At 24.6% G+C, this 26,441-nt stretch overlaps 1 protein-coding gene across 1 annotated transcript in view; it reads right to left on the bottom strand.

Annotated features, from left to right (window-relative positions):
• Positions 1 to 401: 401 nt before the first annotated feature.
• Positions 402 to 26,441, bottom strand: part of LOC134837923 (neurotrimin-like) — a 29,629-nt gene continuing 3,589 nt past the window's right edge. Inside the window, exons 2-14 of the mRNA XM_063853318.1 lie at positions 8,619 to 8,645; positions 8,488 to 8,558; positions 7,901 to 8,081; positions 7,736 to 7,762; positions 6,055 to 6,213; positions 4,627 to 4,701; positions 4,516 to 4,569; positions 4,232 to 4,378; positions 1,843 to 1,962; positions 1,730 to 1,759; positions 870 to 926; positions 616 to 699; positions 402 to 538 (exon numbers count right to left, since the gene is read on the bottom strand). Coding sequence (XP_063709388.1) covers positions 402 to 538; positions 616 to 699; positions 870 to 926; positions 1,730 to 1,759; positions 1,843 to 1,962; positions 4,232 to 4,378; positions 4,516 to 4,569; positions 4,627 to 4,701; positions 6,055 to 6,213; positions 7,736 to 7,762; positions 7,901 to 8,081; positions 8,488 to 8,558; positions 8,619 to 8,645 — 1,169 coding nt within the window. The remainder of the gene's footprint in view (positions 539 to 615; positions 700 to 869; positions 927 to 1,729; positions 1,760 to 1,842; positions 1,963 to 4,231; positions 4,379 to 4,515; positions 4,570 to 4,626; positions 4,702 to 6,054; positions 6,214 to 7,735; positions 7,763 to 7,900; positions 8,082 to 8,487; positions 8,559 to 8,618; positions 8,646 to 26,441) is intronic.

Below are 26,441 nucleotides of genomic sequence, written 5' to 3'. Positions count from 1 at the left end.
GCTTAAATTTTCGATATTTAGTATGAAAAAAAATATATAAAAATTATATGTATATTATATACATATCATATTTATATAATATACATATAATATACAAATTATATACATATAATATACTTATAATATAGAAAAATTTAATTTTGTCCGCCACAGAAGGAATGTATTCGATTGAAACAATAAAAGATATAATTTTTGCATACTAATTCTAAAGCAGTCTTTTTTAGTTTTGTTAAAAATTTTCCTGGATTTCATATTAATATTTTAAATTTTATATCATAAGCTATTTTTTTATTTATTAATTTATTAACGAAGCTGCTAACTTTAATAATTAGATTTTTACTTAAATTTATAATTATTTTTTCCTATTTTTATTATAACTACTTTTAATTTTTAACTATCTTTTAAAGTACATTCCTCAATTGTATTGATATTATTGAATATAACATACAACTATAAATAACAGCTAAACTACAACCAAAATTAACATTTGATGCGGAATTGACATAATCATCGCCATCCGGTCCGTCAATCATTAAATCTGTAAAAATATATGTTTATTAATATTTTGGTAATAAACAATAATAATTTCTTAAAGAGGAAAAACTAAAATGTTACCTTTCCGTTTATTTGTATTTACGAGGTCATCATCTACTATATCATTGTTAGAATCAAAATAATTACCTTCTTTTCTCGATTTACCTGAAGAAAAAATGAGATTAAAAATCTAATGAAGTTAAGTGTTCAAAGATTATGTTCTTTGTTTATAAAAATAATATTTCGCTAATGATAATGATATTCTATAAAAAACAAAAAAAAAATCATAAATAAAAGCTTTTCTACGCGGAATTATGATTCGAATGGAAAATTACCTTTTTTATGTAATTCGCTGAATGGATCCAGGGAATTAAGTGTTGTATGGGGAATTTCTGTTTGATTTTTATAAAGAAAAAAGAAATATTATGTTTCCTATAGTAACTGTTCAATATACATTATTAACATATTTTATGATAATTAATACTTTATAAATTTGAATAAATTTCAAAAGTAACGAAAAATAAACAAAACTATCACATGTTGTTGTAATAATAATATTAGATGTATGGGATGGACAAAAAGTTGTCAGAAATCAATCGGTTATATTTTTTTTACATTAAAAAAATAATTATAATAATTTTTTAATTATTTTAATTAAAATTTATACTTAAATTCAATGAATAAATTTAGAAAAAAAGTAAAATAAATTTTTTAAGGCCAAAAATTTATTTATTTTCTTAAAATAAGACTTTTTGACAAAGTAGCAATTTTTTAATAAATTAATTAAATTAAATGAATTAATTTATTTTATTTAAATTCAATGAAATTAATTTTTTAATCAAAGTAAAAATTAATCATAAAAAAATAATAATTTTTGATTTATTTTTTACTTTGGTAAAATTTTATTGTATATAAGTAAAATAATATAATTCATTTATTTTAATTAAATAATTAAAAAAAAAAACTATGTTAAAAAGGTCTTTTTTGATAAAAATAATAATTTTTGGTTCTTAAAAAAATTTATTTTATTTTTTTCTAAATTTATTCATTGAAATAATTTAAAAAAATATTTTATTTTTTTTTGTAAATGTAAAAAAATTAAAAAATATGACCGATTGATTTCTGACAACTTTTTGTCTACCCCATACATCTAATATTATTAATAATAACAAAATATGTTGTAAAAAGTACATACTATATAACTTTATTGTGCCATCGGTATCTCCTATAATGTTCAATAGCCAGACATGTTCAAACAAAGAAATTTAATAATAATGTGAATAATTGAAACTTGTTAAAAATTCTTACCCAAAGAATTCTTCGCTATGCATTTGTAGCTGCCAAAGTCTGCCGAACTAACGTGATTTATAACAAGTCGCATGATAACTTTGTTTTTGTCATCCACGAGTTTTGGCTCGAATTTTCCGCCTAAAAACAAAGAAAAAACGAAAACTTATTACTATCATCATCGACAAACACTTGGCATTTGTTATTCCTGTTAATAAAAGCGTGAAAATGTTATGCGTTACGCATCACGAGACTACAAAGCCATATTTTTCCCTCTATTATATTTTTATTATCGAAAGGAAAGTGAAATATGGTCGCACTATAAATTATATGATAATAATGTTGCTTTTGTTTGTAAAGCCCTTGTTCGGTTTATTGATACACAATTACCGTCTCACTCATTTTTACATCATTGATTTTCATGCTTGACGGCAAATCATCGCATTTTGCCCGTGAAAGGTGTTGCTTTTGCCATTAAAACTTGATTTGGAGAGCGACCTAATTAAATGAAATATTTTCCAATGTCTTCTGTGTAATTATCTTGCTTTTGTCTTGAAAAAGTGTATGTTGATGTGATATGAATTTCAATTAGTGAAATTTAAAGGATTACACTTGACACAGGAACAATGAGATAAGTGTTTACATAATAACCTCAATCATTTAGTATATCTCTCTCTTGAGAGTGTTTGCTTTAATATTATTATTATTATGTTGCGCTCCCGTTTTGTATACAGCAATTTTCCAAGAAAATCATAAATAATGCAAATATATATGAAAAGTGTGTGTGTGCGATGTGTTATCTCGCATAAAATATATATTTTTTGGCTTAAAGAAGAAGAAGAAGAAATAATTTTGAAAAATTTTAATTTTTGCAATAGAAATTTTTATAATTATTTGACTTGAAATTTAATTTATTTTTATTTAATTTTTAATTAAAAAGAATTAAAATTTCTTTTTATTTTTTTTTTCATTTTTAATTAAAAAAAAATATTTAAATATTTACCTTTTAATTTTTTTTTTCAATTAAAAAAAAAATTTTTTAAATGAATTTAATTTTTGAAAAAATTGTTTTAATTTCATTAGGTACTAATTTTTTTATGTTTCAAGAATTTTTAAGAATTTAAAAAAAAATTAGTATGTTTAAATTTTTACTTTCAAACAATTTTAAATAAAAAATCTTATATTAAAAGTAATAATTTTAGTGAAAATCTTTCGAAGGATTTTAAAAATATAATTTTTTTTTATTTTTAAATTCAAATGAAAAAAAAAATAAAGCAATAAGAGCTTTTAAATTTTTTAATAAAAAAATAATTTTTGATTTTTAAATTGATTATCATTACAAAAATTAAATTAATTTTCTCTTTTATTTAGTAAAAAAATCATTCAAGATCAAGAGTCATTTTCGTAAATATTTTTTTTACTTCTTTAATGATGAAAATAATTCAATAAAAAAATGTAAATTTTACGAATTTAGTATTTAAAAAAAGTTTTTTTGAAAAACTTATTAAAAAATGACTCAAATTATTTTTTTTATTATTTAATTTATTTTCATATTTTTAGGATCATAAGAAAAAATATATATGAAAAAAATTTAAAAATTTAATTCTGAACTTAAAAATTATAAAATTTGTAAACTTTCCCAAAAATTTTTAAAGGTTAAAAAAAGTTCATTAAAAACGTCGAGCTATCACGAATTTTCCTGTAATCAACATATTTCGAATGCTTAAAGACAGCAAACCACACACATGAAATTAAATTTTTAAATTAAATTATTTTTTTTTTTTACATTTCTGAGAATGAGTATTTAGCAAATTGAATTAAAAAATTGTCATTTATTAAGTTTAAAATAATGTCATCCATTAAAGAATTCTTGGAATCACTTCATATTGATTTATTTGTTAAAATGTTATCTAAAAATAGTTTTATAATTGATCCTCTGTTTGAATTCTGCATATTTTAGCTTAATTTTCTCGTAAATTACATATGTGCAAAACATCATATTTGCTCAACAAATATTTGAACTTTGTACAGAACAGAGACAATTAGAGCTTCTTAGTTCGTCAATAATTCGTTTGCTCTTTCATGAAGATGAGTTTTGAGAGTTTCCTGTCCTTCAACAACATTCCATTAATTATTTACCTTTTCACAGAGAAAATCATATCTAATCTTTAGCTTCATAGGTACACGAGAGAAATTGTCTGCATATCTTTTGTAATTTGTCACCGATGGTAATCAAGACAGGAATAATTCTCTGCAATGTCTGGTTATCAAAATTCAAGATTGAATTAATTTGCCAGAAACAATGACAGTTTCATAAATAAAATTTACATTCGGAACGTGCGTCGACGTCTAAATTTTGCTGCTCTGTGTGTGTTTGCGGTTAAAATGTCGAAAACGCTGATTTACTTACCTTGCGATACAATTGGCACAATGTCACCTTTATCTCTCGTCCAATAATTAATTGATTTTGGATATGCCTCGGAATAGCATTCGAGCACGATGCGTTGCCCTTCGACGGCGCCAACGAGCTGATTCGGCACAGATATCATCGGCGGAACTGCAATAAATTAAAATTTAGAGATTTATTGGTTAGATGGAGACGCCAGGTTGAAATTCTTTGGCTTATCATGCAAATTATCATAATTTCATGTAATCGACATGATTTGACAGGTAATTACTCTCGCGGATACTCACAATGAACTATTAACATGACGCGCTTGCTTACGGTTGGCGGCACACCATTTGATGCTAAAAATGATGAAAAATATCAATTGAGATGAATGAGATGTGAATTCGGTTCGTTACCTATGCAAAAATATGGACCCATATGTCCTCGGTTTACACGTGGAATTGTAAAGGTTGATCCCTCAACGCTAGCCACTTTGTTGTTTTTCGTAATGATGAAGCATGGCATGGAACGACAAAGATCAAAGGAACAAATTAATCAAAGTATCAAGAGATTGCTAATCAATTAAAGAACTCGGCATCGTGTTTGTCGATGACAATTGCTTTGTTTCATTTCGACCGAACGCATTTATTCGAAAGGGGAATGCAATTTGCGATCAATTTAATCTTGGTAAGTTGTTGTTTTGACAAGGATGACAAGGGTTCGAAATACTTTTAGTCAAAAAGAAAAAAATTGAAGCTTTTGCTTGAGAAAAAGTTAAAAGTAAAAACTTATTTTTCTTAAAAGTCAAATTAAGAAAAATTAAAAATTAATTTTTAAAAAAAAAAAAATAAATAAATAAAACAAAAAAATAATAATAAATAAAATAAAAAAGTAAATAAAATAATAAAACAAAAATTTTTAAAAATTAAATTTAAAATTCAAGAATTGAATAAATGCAATATAATTTTTAAATTTTAATTTTTAAAATTTAATTTATTTTAATTTTTAATTAATTTATTTTAATTTTTAATTAATTTTAATTTTAAATTAATTTTAATTTTCAATTTTTTTTTTAATTTTAATTTTTAATTATTTTTTTTATTTATACTAAATTTTTTAAAAAAATATTTTTTTTTTATTAAATTAAATCTTAATAAATTTTCATTTTTGCCTTGGAGACTAATTTTTGGCGAAAAACTATTATATTTATGAATTTTTTTATTTTATTTTATTTTTTATTTTATTTATTTTTTTTTATTCAATACCTCGAAATTTTTTCTTAAAATAAAAAAAAAAATTAAAAAAAAATAAAATTTAATAAAAATTTTCTTTTAAAACGATTTTTAAGATTTTTTTTCAATAAATTTTGAATTTGAAAATTTCTTCTCATTTAATTTTGAGTTAACAAAAAATTTAAAATAATTTTTTTTTAATAATTTAATTAATTAATTAAATAAAAAAATTAATTATAAATCAATTTAATTTAAATTAATTTAAATTTTTAAAATATAATTTTGATTTTTTTTACTTGTTTTTTTTTTTATATAAATATATTTTTTTATAATTTATACTTTAGAAAAATTTAAAAAAAAACTTTTACTTTTGACTTAAGATATTCTCAACCCCTTTTATGACGAGCAGTGTCAAAAAACGGGGGGATGTTAACTCATTTTGCATTCATGAGTAATGTGTAGAAGACATAAAAAAATACAACACGCGCGAAATGTAAAAAAAAGACGAAGACATGTCAAGTAAATTTTATTTCCGAATGCACTCAGGTTATAAAAAAAGAGTAAATATCACCTTTATATTTGTTTTTTTTTTTAAATATTTATATCGCTTACCTTCTACGCCATTTGGCAGCGTAATTGTTTCGCCATTCTCTCGACGCCACAAAATGTGCGGGGCTGGCGAGCCCGTTGCAACGCATCGTAAAGTAACGTTCGTGCCTTCGCGCACAACCATATCCGTGCTCGTCGGGTAATCCAATATATCCGGCGAAACTGATGCAATAATAAAAAGAAAGTGTGTGAATGACGATGATGATGATGAAAAGTTTGTTTGCGGAGACACGAAAACACGCAGGTAATGTGAATATAAATGACAAGTGTACTCGTGTCACAAGTTTTGCTATTTTTCTACTATCGACCAGATGTTTTTGTCCATCTCGTCGAGCAGAAAAAGAGAAAAACGAGACAAGAGGAAGTAGAGCAACAGGACATGAAGGATAATAATGCAGAGTTGCAGTTAAGCCGATGAAATTGCTCTGAATTAGCAATGAACATTTTAAAACGAAAATAATAAAAAACAACAAAAAAAGGTTACTCAATTTTCCAAATAACTATTTTGATGTGTACGTAATAACATGGAAATTGTGTCAAAATAAAACTGTCGTGACTTAATACTATAACGAAAAATGATTAGCTTTTTTATTTCGAGGGTCTTTGAATGCTCTATTATTATAATAAAATAAATATTATAATAATAAAAACGTTTTAAGGCATTTTCGGGAAAACAATTCAATTATTTTTTTTAAAGACAAGAGCGCTTTGTCAATTTTTTATTTTGATTTTTTTTAGAATTAAAATTAGATTTAATTCGAATTTTTAAAAATTTCTAAAAATTATTATTAAAAATTTTTAATAATTAAAATAAAAATACGTAATAATTATTTTTTATGCCTTACATTATGCAATGAATTCAATTTTGATAAAAATAAATTTTTGATAATTTTTAAATTATTTATTGAATTATTTTAAAATGCATTTAAAAGCTAAAATTTTAATTAGACAAAATATTTTTTTATTTTTTTTTCGTCCTTCAAAATTTAAAAAAATAAGAAAAATTCTTAAAATTGTTTTTTTATGCTTTAAACTATGCAATTAATTCAATTCAAAAAAATTAAATTTTCGAAAAGCTAAAATTTTAATTTTTTTAGACAATAAAATTTTTTTTTCGTTCTTCAAAATTTAAAAAAAATAAGAAAAATTCTTAAAATTGTTTTTTATGCTTTAAACTATGCAATTAATTCAACTTAAAAAAAATAAATTTTCGATAATTTTTTAATTCATTATTAAATTAATTTAATATGCATTTAAAAACTAAAATTTCAATTTTTTCAACAAAAAATTATTTTGATATCAAAATTTCAAAAAAAAAAAAATTGAAAGAAAATTTTAAAAAGATACGTTGAAGGTATGCAATGAACTTTACACATAACTTTCGCATTTTTCACCAATTTCCATAGACTGTTTTTGATAATTTACGATTGATAAACCTTCTTATAATCAAAAACTATATTTTAGAATTAACTGAGAAAAGATTTTTCAATTTAAATTTTAATTCAAAGCGTTACATAAATTTTCAAAAATTTAAACTTCGCTTAACAGACAGACTTCCATCAAACAATTTTCACAGCAAAAACAAAACTAAAAATGTAATGTCTCCACAAAAAGGTTCATTTCACAATCGAAAGCAATTTGTGAGACCGTTAAAATGTTTTATGTATTTTTTTTAGGTACTTACCAACAACTTCCAAATACCCCATTTGACCTGAAACGAAAATGCACATGGTCAAATATCATTTTCACTAAAATATATTTGCGAAATTAAATATTAAAGCAAATCAATCCTCATTTTTTTTGTTGGATAGTTGTCAGAAAAACATGCAGGAAAAAAAAATTAACTTACTTTTCATCGGATCTGTATTTATTTGACACATGTACCAACCCTTGTCTGACTCCCGAATATCCTTAATACGTAATTGCCACGTCTTATTTTCCGTAAATGTGACGCCAACACGATGATTCTTGGTAATTACATGATTTTGTATTGTTAAAATTGTTTGTGTATCTACACGCAGCCACGCTACCTGTCATATAATTGTCGTTGAATTTTATTTTTTTTTTTTTTCGTTTGGAATTAAAATTATTTTTTTTTGTACATAAAAAAAGAAGAAAAAGAGTGAAAAACAAAAGGAATTAGATTTATTTTTTGCTGGTTTTCTTTATGTGTGCATTTTATGGGGAAAATATCACATTACAATCGTACAGATTTTTTTTTGTTGTCGAAGGAATGCCACGAAAGGAGGGTAAATTAAGAGAGTCATTGTACAAGTGGCATTCTTATTACATGTGTTTAAAAACGGATTACAACACTTTCGTGTCGGTTCTTAAAATAATTATTATTATTACGTCGTGATTTCTTTTTTTTTTTGAAGTCTGCGCAAACTTAATTGGCGAGCAATCAAAACAAAGTAAAACAAAGGTCATAGTTACCTTATAAGAACCCAAATCTGTGACGATACATGTTAATATTGCTTCTCTTCCGACAGCGACTGTCACATTAGCTTCGAGAAAAAAAAATTAAATTAAATTTTTTTTTCGATTTTTGGATGATGATGACTCACCTATTGGTGCATTGAACGTCGGATCAACTGAAAATAAATAATAATAAAAAGAAAATATATTCAGACTTTTTTTTTCAAATCAAATCCCCTTTTTATGAACTCTTTACAATGTTTCGTAATTTCATAAATGCAAATATTTGATTCGTTTTTAAGGACGAGGAGTTTTCATTTTAAAATTGCTCCAAACGTGGATTTTTGTCCATGAAAATCGCTAAAGGCGCCATCCATTAATGGCGTCGGATAAAATGGGGCATTTTTTGACCCCAGCCTCCCCTGTAATCGCAAACTTTTGAAATTCACCCCCTCTTCTCTAATTTATCACGTATTTTTTTTACATGCCCCCTCCCCCCTGAAAAGGAAATTTTTAATATTAGTTCAAATTTCAATGGAAACTCGTCAAAAATTTGGAAAAACAAAATCATTTGAATGGACCCCATCCTCCCCTAAGTTTTTTTTTAACATGAACCCCTCCCCCATCTCACTGAAAAAAAAAATTAATTTAGTACAAATTTGAAAAAAATTTTTTTGAATGGACCCCATCCTCCCCTAAACTTCCGACGCCATTAATGGATGGCGCCCAGGTCACTCGTTTCGCTATTTTTTTCAAATATATATCCATTAAATAGATTGGAACAACCTTGAATGGACGGTATAAATATGTCGAAATGCTTTAAAATTGATGTTTAGAGTCATTTCCTTGCTCGTAGTTTGCTTGCATGTTTGATGCGAAACTTTTTGGCTAGGTTTGTTTTTTTTATTTTTATTTCATTTTGAGAGATCATTCAAATATACGGACATGCATTTGCTCATTTGATTGCAAAAATGGACTGTTTATTTATTTTATGGATAGAATTAAAGTTTTATGAACAAAAATATTTATTTTTTTTGAAAGAATATCCGCCGAATTGGCAATTCATTAATTTACATGAAAACACAAGACGCGGTGTCAATTTTCCTCATAAATCATCTCCTACACAAATTTATTAGTTGGCTTGTTGATTGGATCGTTTTCGCGTGTAAGAAGCAACTTTTCTTCTTCTTAACAATGTATGTAGGGGAGGTATGAAGAAAATTGAATTGTAGTAAAAATTTATAGAATATCTTGGATCGCCTTCCTTAATCACTTAATGGAAAAAGTTTGCGTAAAATTTAATAAAAATGACACAATTTTCATCTCCTTGTCCGTGGCATGTACAACTTTATATGTAGTTAAAAAGGGCGATAAAATTTTTTAAAGTGTTATGATTTTTTTCTTAACAAATTAAATTTGCTCCTTTAAGTATGCAATCAAGATTGAATATTATTTTTTCGATTTTTCTTCAGTTTTTATTTTTTTTATTTAAAAATTATTCCAAATTTCCTTCTAAATTTATTTTATTAAAATTTCTTTAAATTTTTAAAATTAAAAAAAAATTAACATGAAATTTTTTTCTTAAAATTATTTTTTAACATATATAATTTTGCTCCTTTTAGTATGCAATAAAGCTCAAATATTATTTTTGCAATGTTTTTTTTTAAATTTTTTTAAATTTTTAATGAATTTTTAAAATTTTTTTATTAATTTTTACCCTTAATGGTATGCAATGAAGCTTAAATTTTATTTTTGCAATTTTTATTTAATTTTAAAATTATTTTTTTTATTTTTTGAAAAATGTGCTTTTAATTTTCTTATAAATATATTTTTTCCTGAAATTTTAGAAAAATATATTGAAATTTTTATAATAAATTTTAACTCCTGTATGCAATCAAGCTTGAATGATATTTTTTCAATTTTCTTGAGTTGTTCATTTTTTTTTATTTGAAAATTTTTCGAATTTCCTTCTAAATCAGTTCTAAACACATTTTATCGAAATTTTTTTAATTTTTAAATTAACATGAAATTTTTTCTAACACTTTTTTTCAACATACAATTTTGCTCCTTTAGTATGCAATGAAGCTCAAATATATTTTTTGCAATTTTTTATTGAGTTTTCAGTTTTACTTTATTTTTTAAAATTCAAAATAAAATAAAATTGAATTTTTAATTAATTTTAAAATAATTTTTTTCGAAATTTTAAAAGAAATTCTTAAAATTCTCATATTAAATTTTTACTTCTGAAGGTATGCAATGAACATTAAATCACATTTTTGCAATTTTTCACGAATTTTCACATACTTTTTGAAATTTTTTCTTTACATAAACCTTCTGAGAGTTAATTCCAACAATTTACAACAAACCTTAATTCAATTCGTAAACTAAAACTTGACTTATAGCGTTACAAAACTCGTATGGGAAATACTCAAAAAATCCTAAACATCTTCGATAATTGTATCAACCTTATCTTATACTATCTATTTTCTACACAAAGAATCATTGTGACTTCCTATAGAAAGTGACACAAAGCAGACTTTCAAACTAATTCAATGTACGCAATAACTTTAATGAATAGTGCAAGCAAGTCAAACTGTAAATGGAAAAAAATATGTTTAAAAAAATTAAATGAATTAATCTATAAAGAGAAACACTTTACAAATCAATGCTTGTCATGTTTTTTCGCTCCACGGATGGATTAAAATCCTTTTTCGCTTTCTTTACTTTGTGCCAAAAAAGGAAAAATAATAAATTTGCATATTTTTTTTTGAAAATGTCCTTTTAAGCGTTCACCTGTAAAAAGTTCACCCCTAAAAATTGTTTTTTGTTTGAATATAATGATCAAGTTTTTAATTAATTATACAAAAATTTATTCAATATACCGCGAGGGTAGTTTTAAACTATTTTCCGAAAATTTCACAGAAATTATTTGAGCGCGTTACATTCTTCTAATTCTCTCAAAGAGACGGTGAAAATTCAAAAATAGCAAATTCTATCAAAAAATGTGCCTAACCGCTTATTGGATGCGTGTAAAAATTAGCATAAAGGTCTTGAACCTCGTGATCGAATCAATTTTAATCAAATTCACTCTTTTTTGCGAATGACACGTGGTACGTGTCGCAATAAAATCGAAAAAAAAATGTAATAAATTGATTGGCAGTTTCTGCATAAAATTCTTTTTTTTTTGTAATTTTCTCCTTGTTGACAATTGAAATATTTACAAAAATACACGAATGACCCTGCACTGCACTGTACTTCAAAAAAAAAGACACAAAATCATTTTTGCCGCGCGGCATTCAATTGTTCAATAAATATTTTTTTTTTCGAGTGTCGTTGATCTATGATTCGCATGCAATGTGTGATTTTTGTGTGTGTGCACTATTATTATTATTTCATATTGTCAGAGGACATTGATGCCTCAAATTATGCATTTTTGATGTGCGGTTTATGGCATGAAACGTACAAAATAGCGCTTTTCGGTGTCTCGTGCTGCATTCGAGTCGTCGTCTGTGTAAATCAATAAAGGACTATTTTAAGCATTTTTCGTGAACAGGTGAGTGAATAAAATTTTGTTTATTTCTTTATAATTTTTGACGAGAATCTAATTTACTCTCGGAAATTTATGCAAATTAACACAAATTACTCTCAGTTAAAATCCGCACTTGCCTAAATTGCTCATTGTTTTATTGTTATTACTTCTCGTTATCAAATTACAATATAAATAATTTATGTTAGAATATGCTCTATGTACAAAGTGACGGAATTCGAGGTAATTCTTTTAAAAAGGCCATGAATTTTTAACAAAAAAAAAATTTTTTTTGAAGAATTTTCCAAAAATTTTGAAATTAAATATTTTTTTTAATTTAATTTTTTTTTTTTTTTTTTTTTTTATTTTTTTAATATTTTTAAATACTTTTAAAATTTGACATTTTTTTATATTTTGAAAATTTAAAAATTTTTTTTTAAATAAATAATTTAATTAATTATTTAAAATTTGTAAAAAAAAATTACAATTAAAATCTTTTTAATTTCAAATAATTTTTTTAAATTTCTAAAAAATTTTTTTTTTTCAATTTAAATTTTAATTTTATTTTTATATTTGTGAATCAAAATTATTTTTTTGAAATTTAAGGTTAATATAATATAATGCTAAAATTTTTAAATTTTGAAAATAAAAAATTTTAAAAAAAAAATAAGCTAATTTTTTTTTAAAATAAAAATTAATTTAATAATTTTTTTAAAATTTAAAAAAAAATTTTTTTTAATTTTAATATTACTAATTTTTAGTAAAAAATTTTTAATTATAATTTAATTTATTAAAAAAAAATTAGGTAATAAAATTTTTAATTTAATAATTTAATTATTAATATCAAAAATCAAATTTTAATATAATTTTTTAAAAATTTTAAAAATATATATTTTTTTAAACTTAATAAAACAAAAGTTTAAATTTTATTCCAATTAATTCAAACCAAGCAAATTATTATTATTTATTTATATTTTGTAAAATTAAAATTTTGAAAAACATTTTGCCCAAAAAACAACTTTAACTCCATCCCTGCATAAACCTTTTTCCATTCTATCAAAATGAAAGCGGAGATAGGAATGTTTTCTTATCCTCCTAAATATACAGCCAGCTTTGTAAGACGAAATTTGTAATTGTATGTTGAGCAATAAATTATATGTTGTAAATTGAAGAATAATAAATTCATCAATGACATATCCGAGCTGCAAACAACTTCATTTCATATGCGAAATGACCAAAAGTCATGTGAATTCTCAACTTTTTGTCTCTTCATCAACTGAGTTCAGATAAAATAATGAAAAAACTGTCTATTGTTGCTCACTCTCTATCAATAAATTCAATTTTCAATTAAAAATTCAACAATTTTGCTTTGCGAGTGTGTGTCGAGGAGGTATACCTAACTAACAAATAAATGATAAGTTGAAAGTTCCTTGACAGCCGCCAGCAAACCGTTTTATTGACCATTCGTACATGAATTTTAGATATTTTTGTTTGTTTACATAGTTCAGTCGATGGTATTGAATATTCGTTACTTTACTGCTCGATTTACACCTACTTTCGATATTTTTGTTAAAAATTCATCGTAAATTTTGTAGTATATTGTTACCGAGAACAAAAAAAAAAGTTTGTTTTGTAATAATATTTTTTTTTGTGTGGGAAAGTTTCTGTTACATCCTTAAAAATGTTTTGTTATAATTTTTTTTGTTTCAAAATTTTTTTACTCTAATTATTATTAACAATTATATAACATACTTTTTAAAGTACAAATTATAAATTTTTTTAAATAAATTTTTAATTAGAATTAAAAAAAAATGTTAAATTATTAATTTAATCGATTTTTCTCATAAAATATATTAAAAAATGATATTAAAAAATTTAATATGATATATGAAAAATATTAAAAATTAATTAAAAAATTTAAAAAAAAGTAAAAATAAAAATAATTTTAAAAAAATTAAAATAAAAAAAAATTAATAATAAAAATTAAAAAATAAATAAAAAATTAAATAATAAATATTAAAAAATATATTAAAAAAATATTAAAAATTTATCATATAAATGTATAATATTTTATATCATATACAAAAATATCATCCACAAATAAAATTCAATACAAAACTCTAAAATCACAAACAAAGAAAGGATTAAAAACGAAAATCCATAAATAATAAAAATGTTATATATGTTCAATAAACTCAGACAACCCTCAAGCAATTCTTCCTTTATATGTGATTTTGAAATTCTCGATGCTACAAAACTAATTTTCACGTTCATTTTCAAATATATATGTTATTGACATTCACGCACTTGATCTTTCACAGTGCTTTATAATCTTTTGACATTAACACAAAAATAAATATATAAATAAATAAAGTTCAAAGGAGCTTTTTAAATACCTGGTATGTCTGTCGAAACCGCACTCAATACCGAATAAACGTACAAAATGAGCACAACACTAAATTTTCCACTCATATTTTTGATTTTTTTGTATTTTCTGATAATTATTTATTTTTTGATTTATTTATCTGTAATAATAATAAAATATATACTATTATTTTTTTAATTATTTCACTTTTTTTCTTTTCTTTTAAATTTTTTTTTATAAATATTCATAACTTTTTTTCTTATTTATTTTATTTTTTTTTGATGAGTAAAGACAAAAGTAATAATAATAAAATAATTGTTGTTTCCTTTGCTTTCAATCTTGCAAGGAAATGTTTATATTATTTTAATTTCATTTATTTTTTATGTTTATTTTATTTTTCGCAAATAATTCGGGTAAAAATTATAATTTATTGCTGATGTATCAGAGAGCATGCAATGTTTTTCCAATTAAAATCGAAAAAATGTTGAATTAATTTAACGAACAAACATAAAATTCACTTGATTGATTACATTTTCACTGTTGAACAAACACTTGTTGTAACTCGATAACAAAAATAATAATAATAATAATGAAGTTGTTTGTAATGTCTAACTATTTATTTTTAATGTTTTTTATTTTAAGGCGAATAAATTTAATATTTTTATTTTTTTGTCCCATTTTGTTTCTCCTCATGAGAGGGAAATAAAAAATAATAATAATATTGAAATTTTTATGAATATTTTGAACTTTTATTTAATTTTGGTTAATATTATTTTAAAATTTGAACTTAAATTGAAAAAAAATTTCAAACAAAATCTCAAAAAATAAAAATTTTTGAAAAAAAATATTTTGAACACGTGACCTAAAAAAATAATTAAAAAAAATTAAATAAAATAATTAAATAAAATAAAAAAAATAAATTAAATTAAATTAAAAAAAAATTAAAATAAAATTATAAATAGTTATATATATTCTAAAAGTAAAATTTAAATCAAAATTTTGGATAATTTTTTAAAAATAAAATTTTTTAATTTAAATAAATTAAATAATTTATAAATTTAAATTAAATTAAATAAAATAAATTAAATTTAAATTTTAAATTATTTCATTAAAATTAATTTTATAAATTATTAAAAAATAGGTATTCAAAAAATGTCAAAAATATTTTCATTTTTAATTTAATTTTTATATTTTCTCCTGAATTTTTTTTTTTTTTGACAAAATCGGAGGGGGAGGCGACAAAAAATTGATATATTAAATTTATTCGCCTTATTGGCAAAGAATATATATTTTTTTATCTGCGAATTGTATGTCGTCGTTATAAATTAAATTGAAACTGGAGTCAACTGTTCATTATTATTATTTATTTTTATTTTTTTTTTTTGAAAAAAAAAATTTTTTTTTTTAAATACTTATTATTAACATGATTTCAGAGTAGTATTTGTTTGTCATTTAATACCCTTCAATGTTGTTGTAAATTCTCATTATTTCAGCTTGTTTAAAATAACACAAATATTATTTTTATATATAAATTATTCGCCGGAACGATTGTTAATTCACCACGAGACGACACATTGTTAAATTTAAATCGAATTAAATAAAATCACTTGTGAATAATCCTTTTGTGTGTTTGTGTGTGTGTGTTACCGCAATAAAAACATGGTTTGTCGGTGGTTACTTTTATTTATTCATTTAACCAAGTGTCGTCATTCGGAAAATTATTTTAACACTTAATTTAATTTTTTTTATTTTTAGAAAATTTTCATGTCACTTGCGAACAAAAAACGAAGAAAATGAAGAAAAAGGACCATTAACGAGGATTTCCATGCGAGCGACAATTTTTCAACTGTTCCGTGCGACAATCAGTAAACAACTGAGTAATGTTTTTACTTTTAACATTTCACTTCTGTTGCTTCCGTACGTGCCGACGATGTGCCTTCGTAAAGTTACGCCAACTTGTCATGCGCGTTGCGGATTGGCGCGCCAATAATATTTCCTGTTTTGTCGTTTCATTCATAAACACGACGACGTACCATGTGGAAAATGGACGAATGCAATTTTCCTCCGAACCGGGGCCTGTATTGTATCTGCATTGCATTCAATTTTATTTTTCAATTACTTATGTTTCATAACAACATCACAGAGAGGAGCAGAGTAGTGAACATAAGCGGCGGCGCTATATATCTGAAAAATTTATTGTCTATTGAATGATGATGTTGATTATGATTACATCATCCAGAAGCATATGCTGTTCAATTTTTTTTTGTAGAGAGGATACTACAAAGCAATACTGTCAAAACTGTAGAACCGAAAAAATTTGATTGGATGCTAACTTTGCAGAATTTTTTTTTTTTGTTTGAGAATAAATAAAAAAAAAACATGACCAAGGTTACGTTAACAATCAAAGGGATAATCGAAGATGTCTGTTTTTTCCTGTGAATGTTTAATCGGTTGGTTAAATGAATGGAAATAAAGCTGTTAGGAAAGGCATAAACAATGAGACAAATAACAAAGAAATTTTGATTATTTTTGAACGTTCATGGAATTAAAAATTCGAGGAAGAACGATAAATGGCAATTTTTGGAATTTAAAGTTATGAACATGTGATTTTTTTTTGATATGTTAGTTAAATAAGGCTAAAATATTGATTTAAAAAATTTTTTTTTTTTTTTTTTTTGAATTTTTTAATTTTTTAAGAAATTTTTTAGAGGCATGCCTATTTATTTTTTTTTAAATTAATTTAAATAATTTATTTTTTTTTAATTTAATTTTTAATTTAATTTAATTTATTTAGTTTATTTTTCTTTTTATTTATTTTTTTAATAATTTTGAGATTAGAAATTAAAAATTACTTAAAAAAAAATAAAATGAATAGTATTTTTTTCAAAAAAAAAAAGCAAAAAATTAAAAATATCTCAAATGTAAGAAAATTTTTAAACTATAAAAGTACATTTTTGTTTTTTGTTAAAAAAAAGGATTTTTTCTATTTTTTTTGCTTTTTAAAGAAAAAAAATACTATTTAATTATTTTATTTTTTTTAAAGTTTTAATTTTTATTTCTAATCTCAAAATTATTCATTGATTAAATAAATAAAAAAATAAATTAAATAAAAATTTTCAAATAAATTAAATTAAATAATTAAATTAAATAAATTGATAAATTAAATTGTAAATTGTTTAAAAATATTTAAAAATTATATAGTTTGAATTTAAGTTGATAAATAAATTGTTTAAAAAATTCTAAAATTAAAATCAAATTTTCGATAATTTTTTAAAAAATTTTATTCATTAAAATTTTTTATTCTTTTAAGTTTTATATTTATTTTTTTAATATTAATATTTAAAATTTTGCAAAAATTTCATAAATTTTTTTTTTATATTATATATTTTATTCGACCTGAAACGAATTTGATATACTTGAATGTTTTTTCTATTAAAAACTTTATTTAGTTTTATTAACAAAAAAAAGAAAATTCGAATGAATGATTTTTTTTTATTTTAATTTTTCTAACTTTAGTTTTTCAGACAAAAATAAGAAAAAAAGAAAACTCGTCTGAATTTTCCTTTTTATTTTGATTTTCTATCAAAATCCATTTATTTTGGCAAATTTCATGTTTTTTCCTTTTTTTACTTTATTTATTTCTGCACCGACAAAGAATGAATGACGACGAAGAAAAGTTATTATTAAGTATCTTTTTAATTAATGTAAATGCCTTTTCAGTCGCTTTTTGACTCATTCGTCCATGATAATAAATAACTTTCTCGTCGTAACGCGCTATGACGTTGAAATCACTGTCTCTCGGTTGCTTAAATAAATGAAATTAAACCTTTCTGCCAGAAGTAATATTTGAATGAGCCGAAAGTTGTTTACCCATTACCTTCATGAAATAAGGGGGGGAACGAGAGAAAGGCAATAATCCAATTAGGAACGAAAATTTATAACAAAAGTGAGAAATTTAGTGCATGATAAAAGTTACAACACCTCCTCAATAATTGATTTCGAATCAAATGCGTGAGACTCGACCACATGAAGATGAGAATGCAAATTTCCTCGTTAATAGAGGGAAAAAGGATTTTCCATATTATTATTATATAACTGATTGGATTGCTTTGATGTGCGTTAAGTGTTCGATTCCCCGCAGATTTCAGGAACGCAGTGCAAAAATTTTAATTTTCTAAATGCCGCGACACATATTCGGTCACTAATTATCAACATCCTAATTTTCTGTTTTTATTTCATTTGATATTTTTAATTGAACTCCGACTATTAATATACTCGCGTTCGTGATGCACACTCGACCATTGGAAATAACTCGCTATTTTTCACAAAATTGAATATAAAATTGAGGTGACATGCAATAGATTATTAAACCGATTTTTGTGGATCGCATCGACGAATGTTGTTCATGGATGTGTCTATGCGAAAAAATTTATATGCAGCGGCTAAGCACTCAGTAAATCGTTTATTTTTTGATTATTATGATTTGAAAATCGAAAATTCTATTTGATAAATGGGGAATGCAGCATAAATATAATTTACATGCACGTTAAATAAATTAAAGTGCGTGTAATAAAATAACTGTCAGAGAAAATATTTGTTATTTCATTGCTAATTTAAAGGATTGTTAAATAATGCTTCGACTGTTATTACAGATATTAATGATTAGTTAATGAGCTAAAATTAGGAGTATTTCGATTATTATTTTAACTGATTTTTTTTCTAATTTAATAAAAAATATTTATTTAATAAATCTATTAAATATATATTGATGATAATTTAAAAAATAAAAAAAATCTAAAATATTAAAAAAACAAAAAAAAATTTAAATTAAAAAAAATTTAAATTAAAAAAAATTTAATTTAATATAAAATTATTTTGTATCCCAATTTAACGAAGTATTTTTCCATAAAGACAATAAGTATTTTTGAATGAGGAAGAATCTTCCATACTGTGCATAATTTTAGTTTCAATTCGTTTTCTTTCAGGTTTTTTTGCACAAGGTAGAGATTTATAGCATTTGAAACTCTTAAGCAACGAATAGTTCGAAAATTTGGATGACGTTATGTTGAATGTCTCTTATATAATACTTTCTTGTTGAGGTTGCCTTGACATAAGTCTGTAAGAGATAATAATATGTAAAATTCTAAAAAAATTAAAATCTTACCAATTTTAATTAAACCTCAGTTAATTCTTAATTTTAAAATTTATTCTTAATTTTTAAATGATCTAAAAAATAATAAAAAAAAAGAAATTTAAAAAAGAAAAGAAAATGAAATTAAAATTTATCATATTATTATTTACATTTTTTTCGCTAACATCTTAAAATGGCGCCTGTACATCGAATACGCAAAATTTGGAAAAAGTCCAAAACAAAAGTTGTTTCTAAAGACAAAACCTTCAATTTGAGACGGAGAACGGTGATCTAACTCAATTTTCAAAAATGGGTACATGAGCCCTCATAATAAGAGGATTTTGGCTGAAATTTTTTTTCATCAATTTTTTTTTGCTAACATCTTTAAAAGGCTCCTGTACATCGAAAACGCAAAATTTGGAAAAAGTCCAAAACAAAAGTTGTTTCTAAAGACAAAACCTTCATTTTGAGACGGAGAACGGTGATCTAACTCAATTTTCAAAAATGGGTACATGAGCCCTCATAATAAGAGGATTTTGGCTGAAATTTTTTTTCATCAATTTTTTTTTGCTAACATCTTTAAAAGGCTCCTGTACATCGAAAACGCAAAATTTGGAAAAAGTCCAAAACAAAAGTTGTTTCTAAAGACAAAACCTTCAATTTGAGACGGAGAACGGTGATCTAACTCAATTTTCAAAAATGGGTACATGAGCCCTCATAATAAGAGGATTTTGGCTGAAATTTTTTTTCATCAATTTTTTTTTGCTAACATCTTTAAAAGGCTCCTGTACATCGAAAACGCAAAATTTGGAAAAAGTCCAAAACAAAAGTTGTTTCTAAAGACAAAACCTTCAATTTGAGACGGAGAACGGTGATCTAACTCAATTTTCAAAAATGGGTACATGAGCCCTCATAATAAGAGGATTTTGGCTGAAATTTTTTTTCATCAATTTTTTTTTGCTAACATCTTTAAAAGGCTCCTGTACATCGAAAACGCAAAATTTGGAAAAAGTCCAAAACAAAAGTTGTTTCTAAAGACAAAACCTTCAATTTGAGACGGAGAACGGTGATCTAACTCAATTTTCATCTAAAATTTTCAAAAATGGGTACATGAGCCCTCATAATAAGAGGATTTTGTTGTTTCTGAAATTTTTTTTCATCAATGGGTACATTTTTTTTGGCTGAAACATCTTTAACATCTTTAAAAGGCTCCTGTACATCGAAAACGCAAAATTTGGAAAAAGTCCAAAACAAAAGTTGTTTCTAAAGACAAAACCTTCAATTTGAGACGGAGAACGGTGATCTAACTCAATTTTCAAAAATGGGTACATGAGCCCTCATAATAAGAGGATTTTGGCTGAAATTTTTTTTCATCAATTTTTTTTGCTAACATCTTTAAAAGGCTCCTGTACATCGAAAACGCAAAATTTGGAAAAAGTCCAAAACAAAAGTTGTTTCTAAAGACAAAACCTTCAATTTGAGACGGAGAACGGTGAAATTTTTTTTCATCAATTTTTTTTTGCTAACATCTTTAAAAGGCTCCTGTACATCGAAAACGCAAAATTTGGAAAAAGTCCAAAACAAAAGTTGTTTCTAAAGTTTAGATCTAACTCAATTTTCAAAAATGGGTACATGAGCCCTCATAATAAGAGGATTTTGGCTGAAATTTTTTTTCATCAATTTTTTTTTTGCTAACATCTTTAAATGGCTCCTGTACATCGAAAACGCAAAATTTGGAAAAAGTCCAAAACAAAAGTTGTTTCTAAAGACAAAACCTTCAATTTGAGACGGAGAACGGTGATCTAACTCAATTTTCAAAAATGGGTACATGAGCCCTCATAATAAGAGGATTTTGGCTGAAATTTTTTTTCATCAATTTTTTTTTTTGCTAACATCTTTAAAAGGCTCCTGTACATCGAAAACGCAAAATTTGGAAAAAGTCCAAAACAAAAGTTGTTTCTAAAGACAAAACCTTCAATTTGAGACGGAGAACGGTGATCTAACTCAATTTTCAAAAATGGGTACATGAGCCCTCATAATAAGAGGATTTTCGCTGAAATTTTTTTTTTAATTAAATTTTTTAAATAAAATATTTTAATTCACATTTTTACGAAAAATTAGTTGAAAACTCTTCCAATTAAATTTCTATAATTTGATAATTTTAATTGTCATTTTCTGCTTTATATTATTATAATTCATCCCGCTAAACACTAAACAATAACTTATGCAATTGTTATCGTTGCATCATCAACATAATTATAACTTTTCATTGTGACTGCATTTATTAAAGACAATTGTTCAAGCATATTAAGTTAACATACAACTGATAATTGACATTAAAATGCATCCGATCTGACAAGTTCTTGATAAGAAATTTAACAAGACGACAAAATCGCGTCGCTTTTAATGAAATATCTTTAATTTTTTTTTTCGCACAATTCGTGCGATTTTCGATATTCCACGCGTGACATATTGATTAACTATCATTTATTTGCCACATTTACTCCCGTCAAATCTATCACGCGACATATGGATATGTTTTTCGTCGAACGAATGCGAGAAACGAGACAAATTTACTCTATGATTGAATAAAATTAATGGTACTTTGATTGAAATGTTTCGATTATTTTTACATGTCAAACGACGGAGATTATCGCTGTCTGATAACAACTGGATTCCCGTTCAATAAATCAGAATTTGTCTGAAATTTTAGTCTGGATTTGCCGTCCATTTACGAAGTTACTCAAATTTATGCTTCTCGACATTTTGCTGCAAAATTTATGGGTTTAATGTGGAAATGCTTAACCGCGAACGTATTATTTTCGTATTTAAACATTAAGTAGCTGCAAGGAAAAAAAAATACAAGAAAAATAAGTGTATGCATTGTCATTGCATGTGTTTTTCAAATAAAATAAACAAAGACGAAACGAAAAATTAAAATATAAAAATAAAGAAACCTCACATCGTATTGTCGAGAAGGTACGTCAAAGCAAGGATGTTAAAAGCATTTCCTTTCTTTAATATTTTTTCTATTTTTTTATGAATTTTTTTAAAGGAAACAAAAAAAAAATAAAGAACTCTTTTGCTGCATACGTGAAACAATATATTTCATAATTCAAGGCATTTAAGCACATCAAATCTGGCGACAGTTATTTTTTTTTTCTTTAATGGAGACTCGCAAACAATAATAACTTTAGTAAATAATATTTTTAAGTGTTCCGTGCTTTGTGAGCAATTTCCATCATGAAAATGAAGAAAGTATGACGATGATGCCATCCTAATTAAAATTGCGTGGGAACTGCAAGAAAATTGCTTCAAAAAGTAATCAAGGATGTAATTTTCATCAGAAATGTAAAAAAATACGTACAACTTTCTATTTAATGAATCGGTTTGTGTTCACGATACAACTGGATTTTTCTTCCCAGTGCATATTTTAACTTTTTAAAGTATTATACACTCGACATTTGCCCCAGTTGACATTTTAAAATATTTGTCCCAATGCACATTCAAGATTTTTAACCCTATGCATAATTTAAATTTTTTACCCAAAACACATTTAAAAACTTTGACTCAATGTTAATTCATAATTTTTCGCCCCAATTGACATTTTGAAATTTTTACCCCAATTCACATTAAATACATTTGTCCCAATGCACATTTTTGATATCTAACCCGGCTCAAATCGTAAAATTTGTTAAACAGCAACCTTTTTTTGGAAAAATATTTTTAAATATTTTTTTTTTATTTTTTTAAAATATTTTTTTTTACAGTAATGACCACGCCAATAACAAAAGGAATTCGTCGTCCAAAAAAATCAAAATTTAACACCGCCTACTCGAAGTTCCCGCAAATCATCCTTCCAGACAATTGGCAATCGCGTACATAAACGGAAAGATTACTGAGCTAGAAGCCGAAAAACATAACCAAAGACCTGAAGAACAGCCCCGCGGACTCAAAGTTTGTTGAAGATCATTTGATTGATTTCGCATCTAAATTAGATGCAATTCGAGATCAGCGAGATCTATCCCACATTCGCTTCAGCCACATTAACTGGAGGACGCAAACGTCAACGTGATGATAGCCGCTACGAGAACATCTTCGTGAAACATCTTCTTTTTGGTATCTAACCCTGCTCGTAAAATTCGTTATACAGCAACCTTTATTTTCGCTATATGGCAAAATATATATAGGACAAACGTATTTAATGTGAATTGGGATAAGAATTTCAAAATGTCAACTGGGGCGAAATTTTTAATTGTGTTTTGGGTAAAAATTTTCAATTATGCATTGGGTAAAAATTTTCAATTATGCATTGGGTCAAAATTTTTAATTATGCATTGGGACAAATATTTTAAAATGCCAACTGGGACAAATGTCGAGTATATAATACTGTAATAACTTAAAATATGCACTGGGACGAAAAATCTAATTATATAATGGAATATTTCCTGAACACAAACCAATTCGTTATATGGGAAGTCGTACGTATTTTCAACATAAAATGAACTTCATAAAGGAGTTTTCTCCCCAAAAATGTTCATTAAAATTATAATTTTTCATCGTGAAAAACAATTTTTCAAGCAATAATAATTTATTTTCGCTACGATTCGCACAATCAATTAAAAATTCTCAAAACATAGACGATTTTCTTCGAATTGCTTTTTAATTGAAATTCTGTCGTATTTTTGTTTCAAACCCACAATTACTTCAATCGCAATGTTTCTTTTTCAAAAGAAAAAAAAAATTTCATTTCAATGCGAAAACATTAAAATATACACGGATGTAATCATACATGTAAAAAGAAAAAGAGGAAAAACACGTGTTTTTGTTTCAGCTGTAATTTTTTTTCACAACGTGTTTCATTTTTTGACATCATAAAATAATGTTTTACTTTCATTAGTATTACGTGCGCGCGGCAAAATAAGAAAAAAACTTATCACGATGATCATCTTGTGCGATAAAACGTAAATTTTACACCAACAATTTTCAAATTATGTGTTCTTCATATACTAATTTTTGATGATTTGAAAGTATTTTGACCGTAAAATTTGAATCATAAAGTTTTTTTTTGTTGGTCAACGCTCATGGGATCGATTTTTTTGCGGTTATTTTCCGAGACTTGTTCCGCCGGCGTCTTTTTTTTTATCACTATTCAATTAATTAAATTACATAGCGACTTTGTTTCGATATTTTTATACCTTTTATAAAAAAATAAAAAAAAAATAAAGAAGAAGAAAACTTTCTTACCCCCTTTTTGTGTTGTCGACTATGTTGTTATATTTCGCGTTCGATACGAAAAACTGCAATAAACTAATGTTTTATATCGTTCTTCCGTCTATTTTGTGTTATTATTATCAATTGCCGTAACTTGCTAACGTTTGATATTTGTAATATTTCATTTTTAACGCTATAAAAGTTTATTATCTGATGTTTCGTTGTATTTTTGATTGCCGTTCGCTGAAGGATTGACTCACATTTTTAGTGTGTGGTGCTGCTTTAGTAATAAAAAAAATGTTTTTCGCATGAAAGAAAATATGAATATATTAGGCGAGAGCAATTATAAATTTGCAAATCGGCTTAGGATATAAATCGTAACGACGAACGTTCCTAGAAAGAAATTACTTAAAAAAACAGCAAAAAAATAATAATTGGCAAAATGTAAAAGAAGAAAGAAAATGAGTTCAATTTTAATCCTTGGACAGATGGTGTTTTTCACGAGCGACTTATGTCATAAAATATAGTTACAATGCCGACGAAATCTTCATTATTACATTGTTCTAATGTAAAAAATTCACTTTTTGCAAAAAATTTTAATTTTTTTCATAAAAAAATAATTTGTTTTAATTTAAGTTAAAATTTGAAAAAAATATTAAATTAAAATTAAAATATTTAAAAAATATTAAAAAAAATATTTAAATATTTAATTGAAATATTTTAAATTCTAAAATTTTTAAAAATCAGCTTCAAAATAATTTTTGAATTTAAGAATTCATAAAAAAAAGATTAAGAAAAAAGAATTAAAATTTTTTTATCACAAAATCTTCAACAAAGTATTCTGAAAATTTAATTTTATTAAAAAAAAATAGAAAAAGTAGTCGTCTAAAGAACGACATACTATACCGCATTTCGATATTACATACATATCTTTATTGTTGTCCTCACTTTACAATTTCATACTCCTCATTTCAATTTTCCGAACTTTTTATCAACTACAGACTTTCCATTGAAATGCATATATTTCATAATTTTGTACCCCTAATTTCACATTTTCTTACTCCTCGAAAAGAAGAAAAACGGTCATGAAATTTTTCAATCAAGTTTTAATCTAAAATTGAATAAATCATTCATTCTAAAGTTCATTTCTGTTCATATTGGGTCGATATTTGACGTAACAAAAAAATCAGTGTTTTGAAGTAAAAACGCTTATTTTTTTACATGTCATTTTTTGATCACTTTTAAGCCTAAAATTGAATAAATATTCATTCTAAAGTTCATTTCTGTTCATATTGGGTCGATATTTGACGAAACAAAAAAATCAGCGTTTGGAAGTAAAAACGCTGATTTTTTACATGTCATTTTTTGACCAGTTTTAAGCCTAAAATTGAATAAATATTCATTCTAAAAATGATTTTTGTTCATATTGGGTCGATATTTGACGAAACAAAAAAATCAGCGTTTGGAAGTAAAAACGCTGATTTTTTTACATGTCATTTTTTGACCAGTTTTAAGCCTAAAATTGAATAAATATTCATTCTAAAGATGATTTTTGTTCATATTGGGTCGATATTTGACGAAACAAAAAAATCAGCGTTTGGAAGTAAAAACGCTGATTTTTTTACATGTCATTTTTTGACCAGTTTTAAGCCTAAAATTGAATAAATATTCATTCTAAAAATGATTTTTGTTCATATTGGGTCGATATTTGACGAAACAAAAAAATCAGCGTTTGG

The sequence above is a fragment of the Culicoides brevitarsis genome, chromosome 1 (assembly GCF_036172545.1).
Source record: "Culicoides brevitarsis isolate CSIRO-B50_1 chromosome 1, AGI_CSIRO_Cbre_v1, whole genome shotgun sequence".
Taxonomy (NCBI): Eukaryota; Metazoa; Arthropoda; class Insecta; order Diptera; family Ceratopogonidae; genus Culicoides; species Culicoides brevitarsis.
This window is presented reverse-complemented; position numbering and strand designations above follow the sequence as displayed.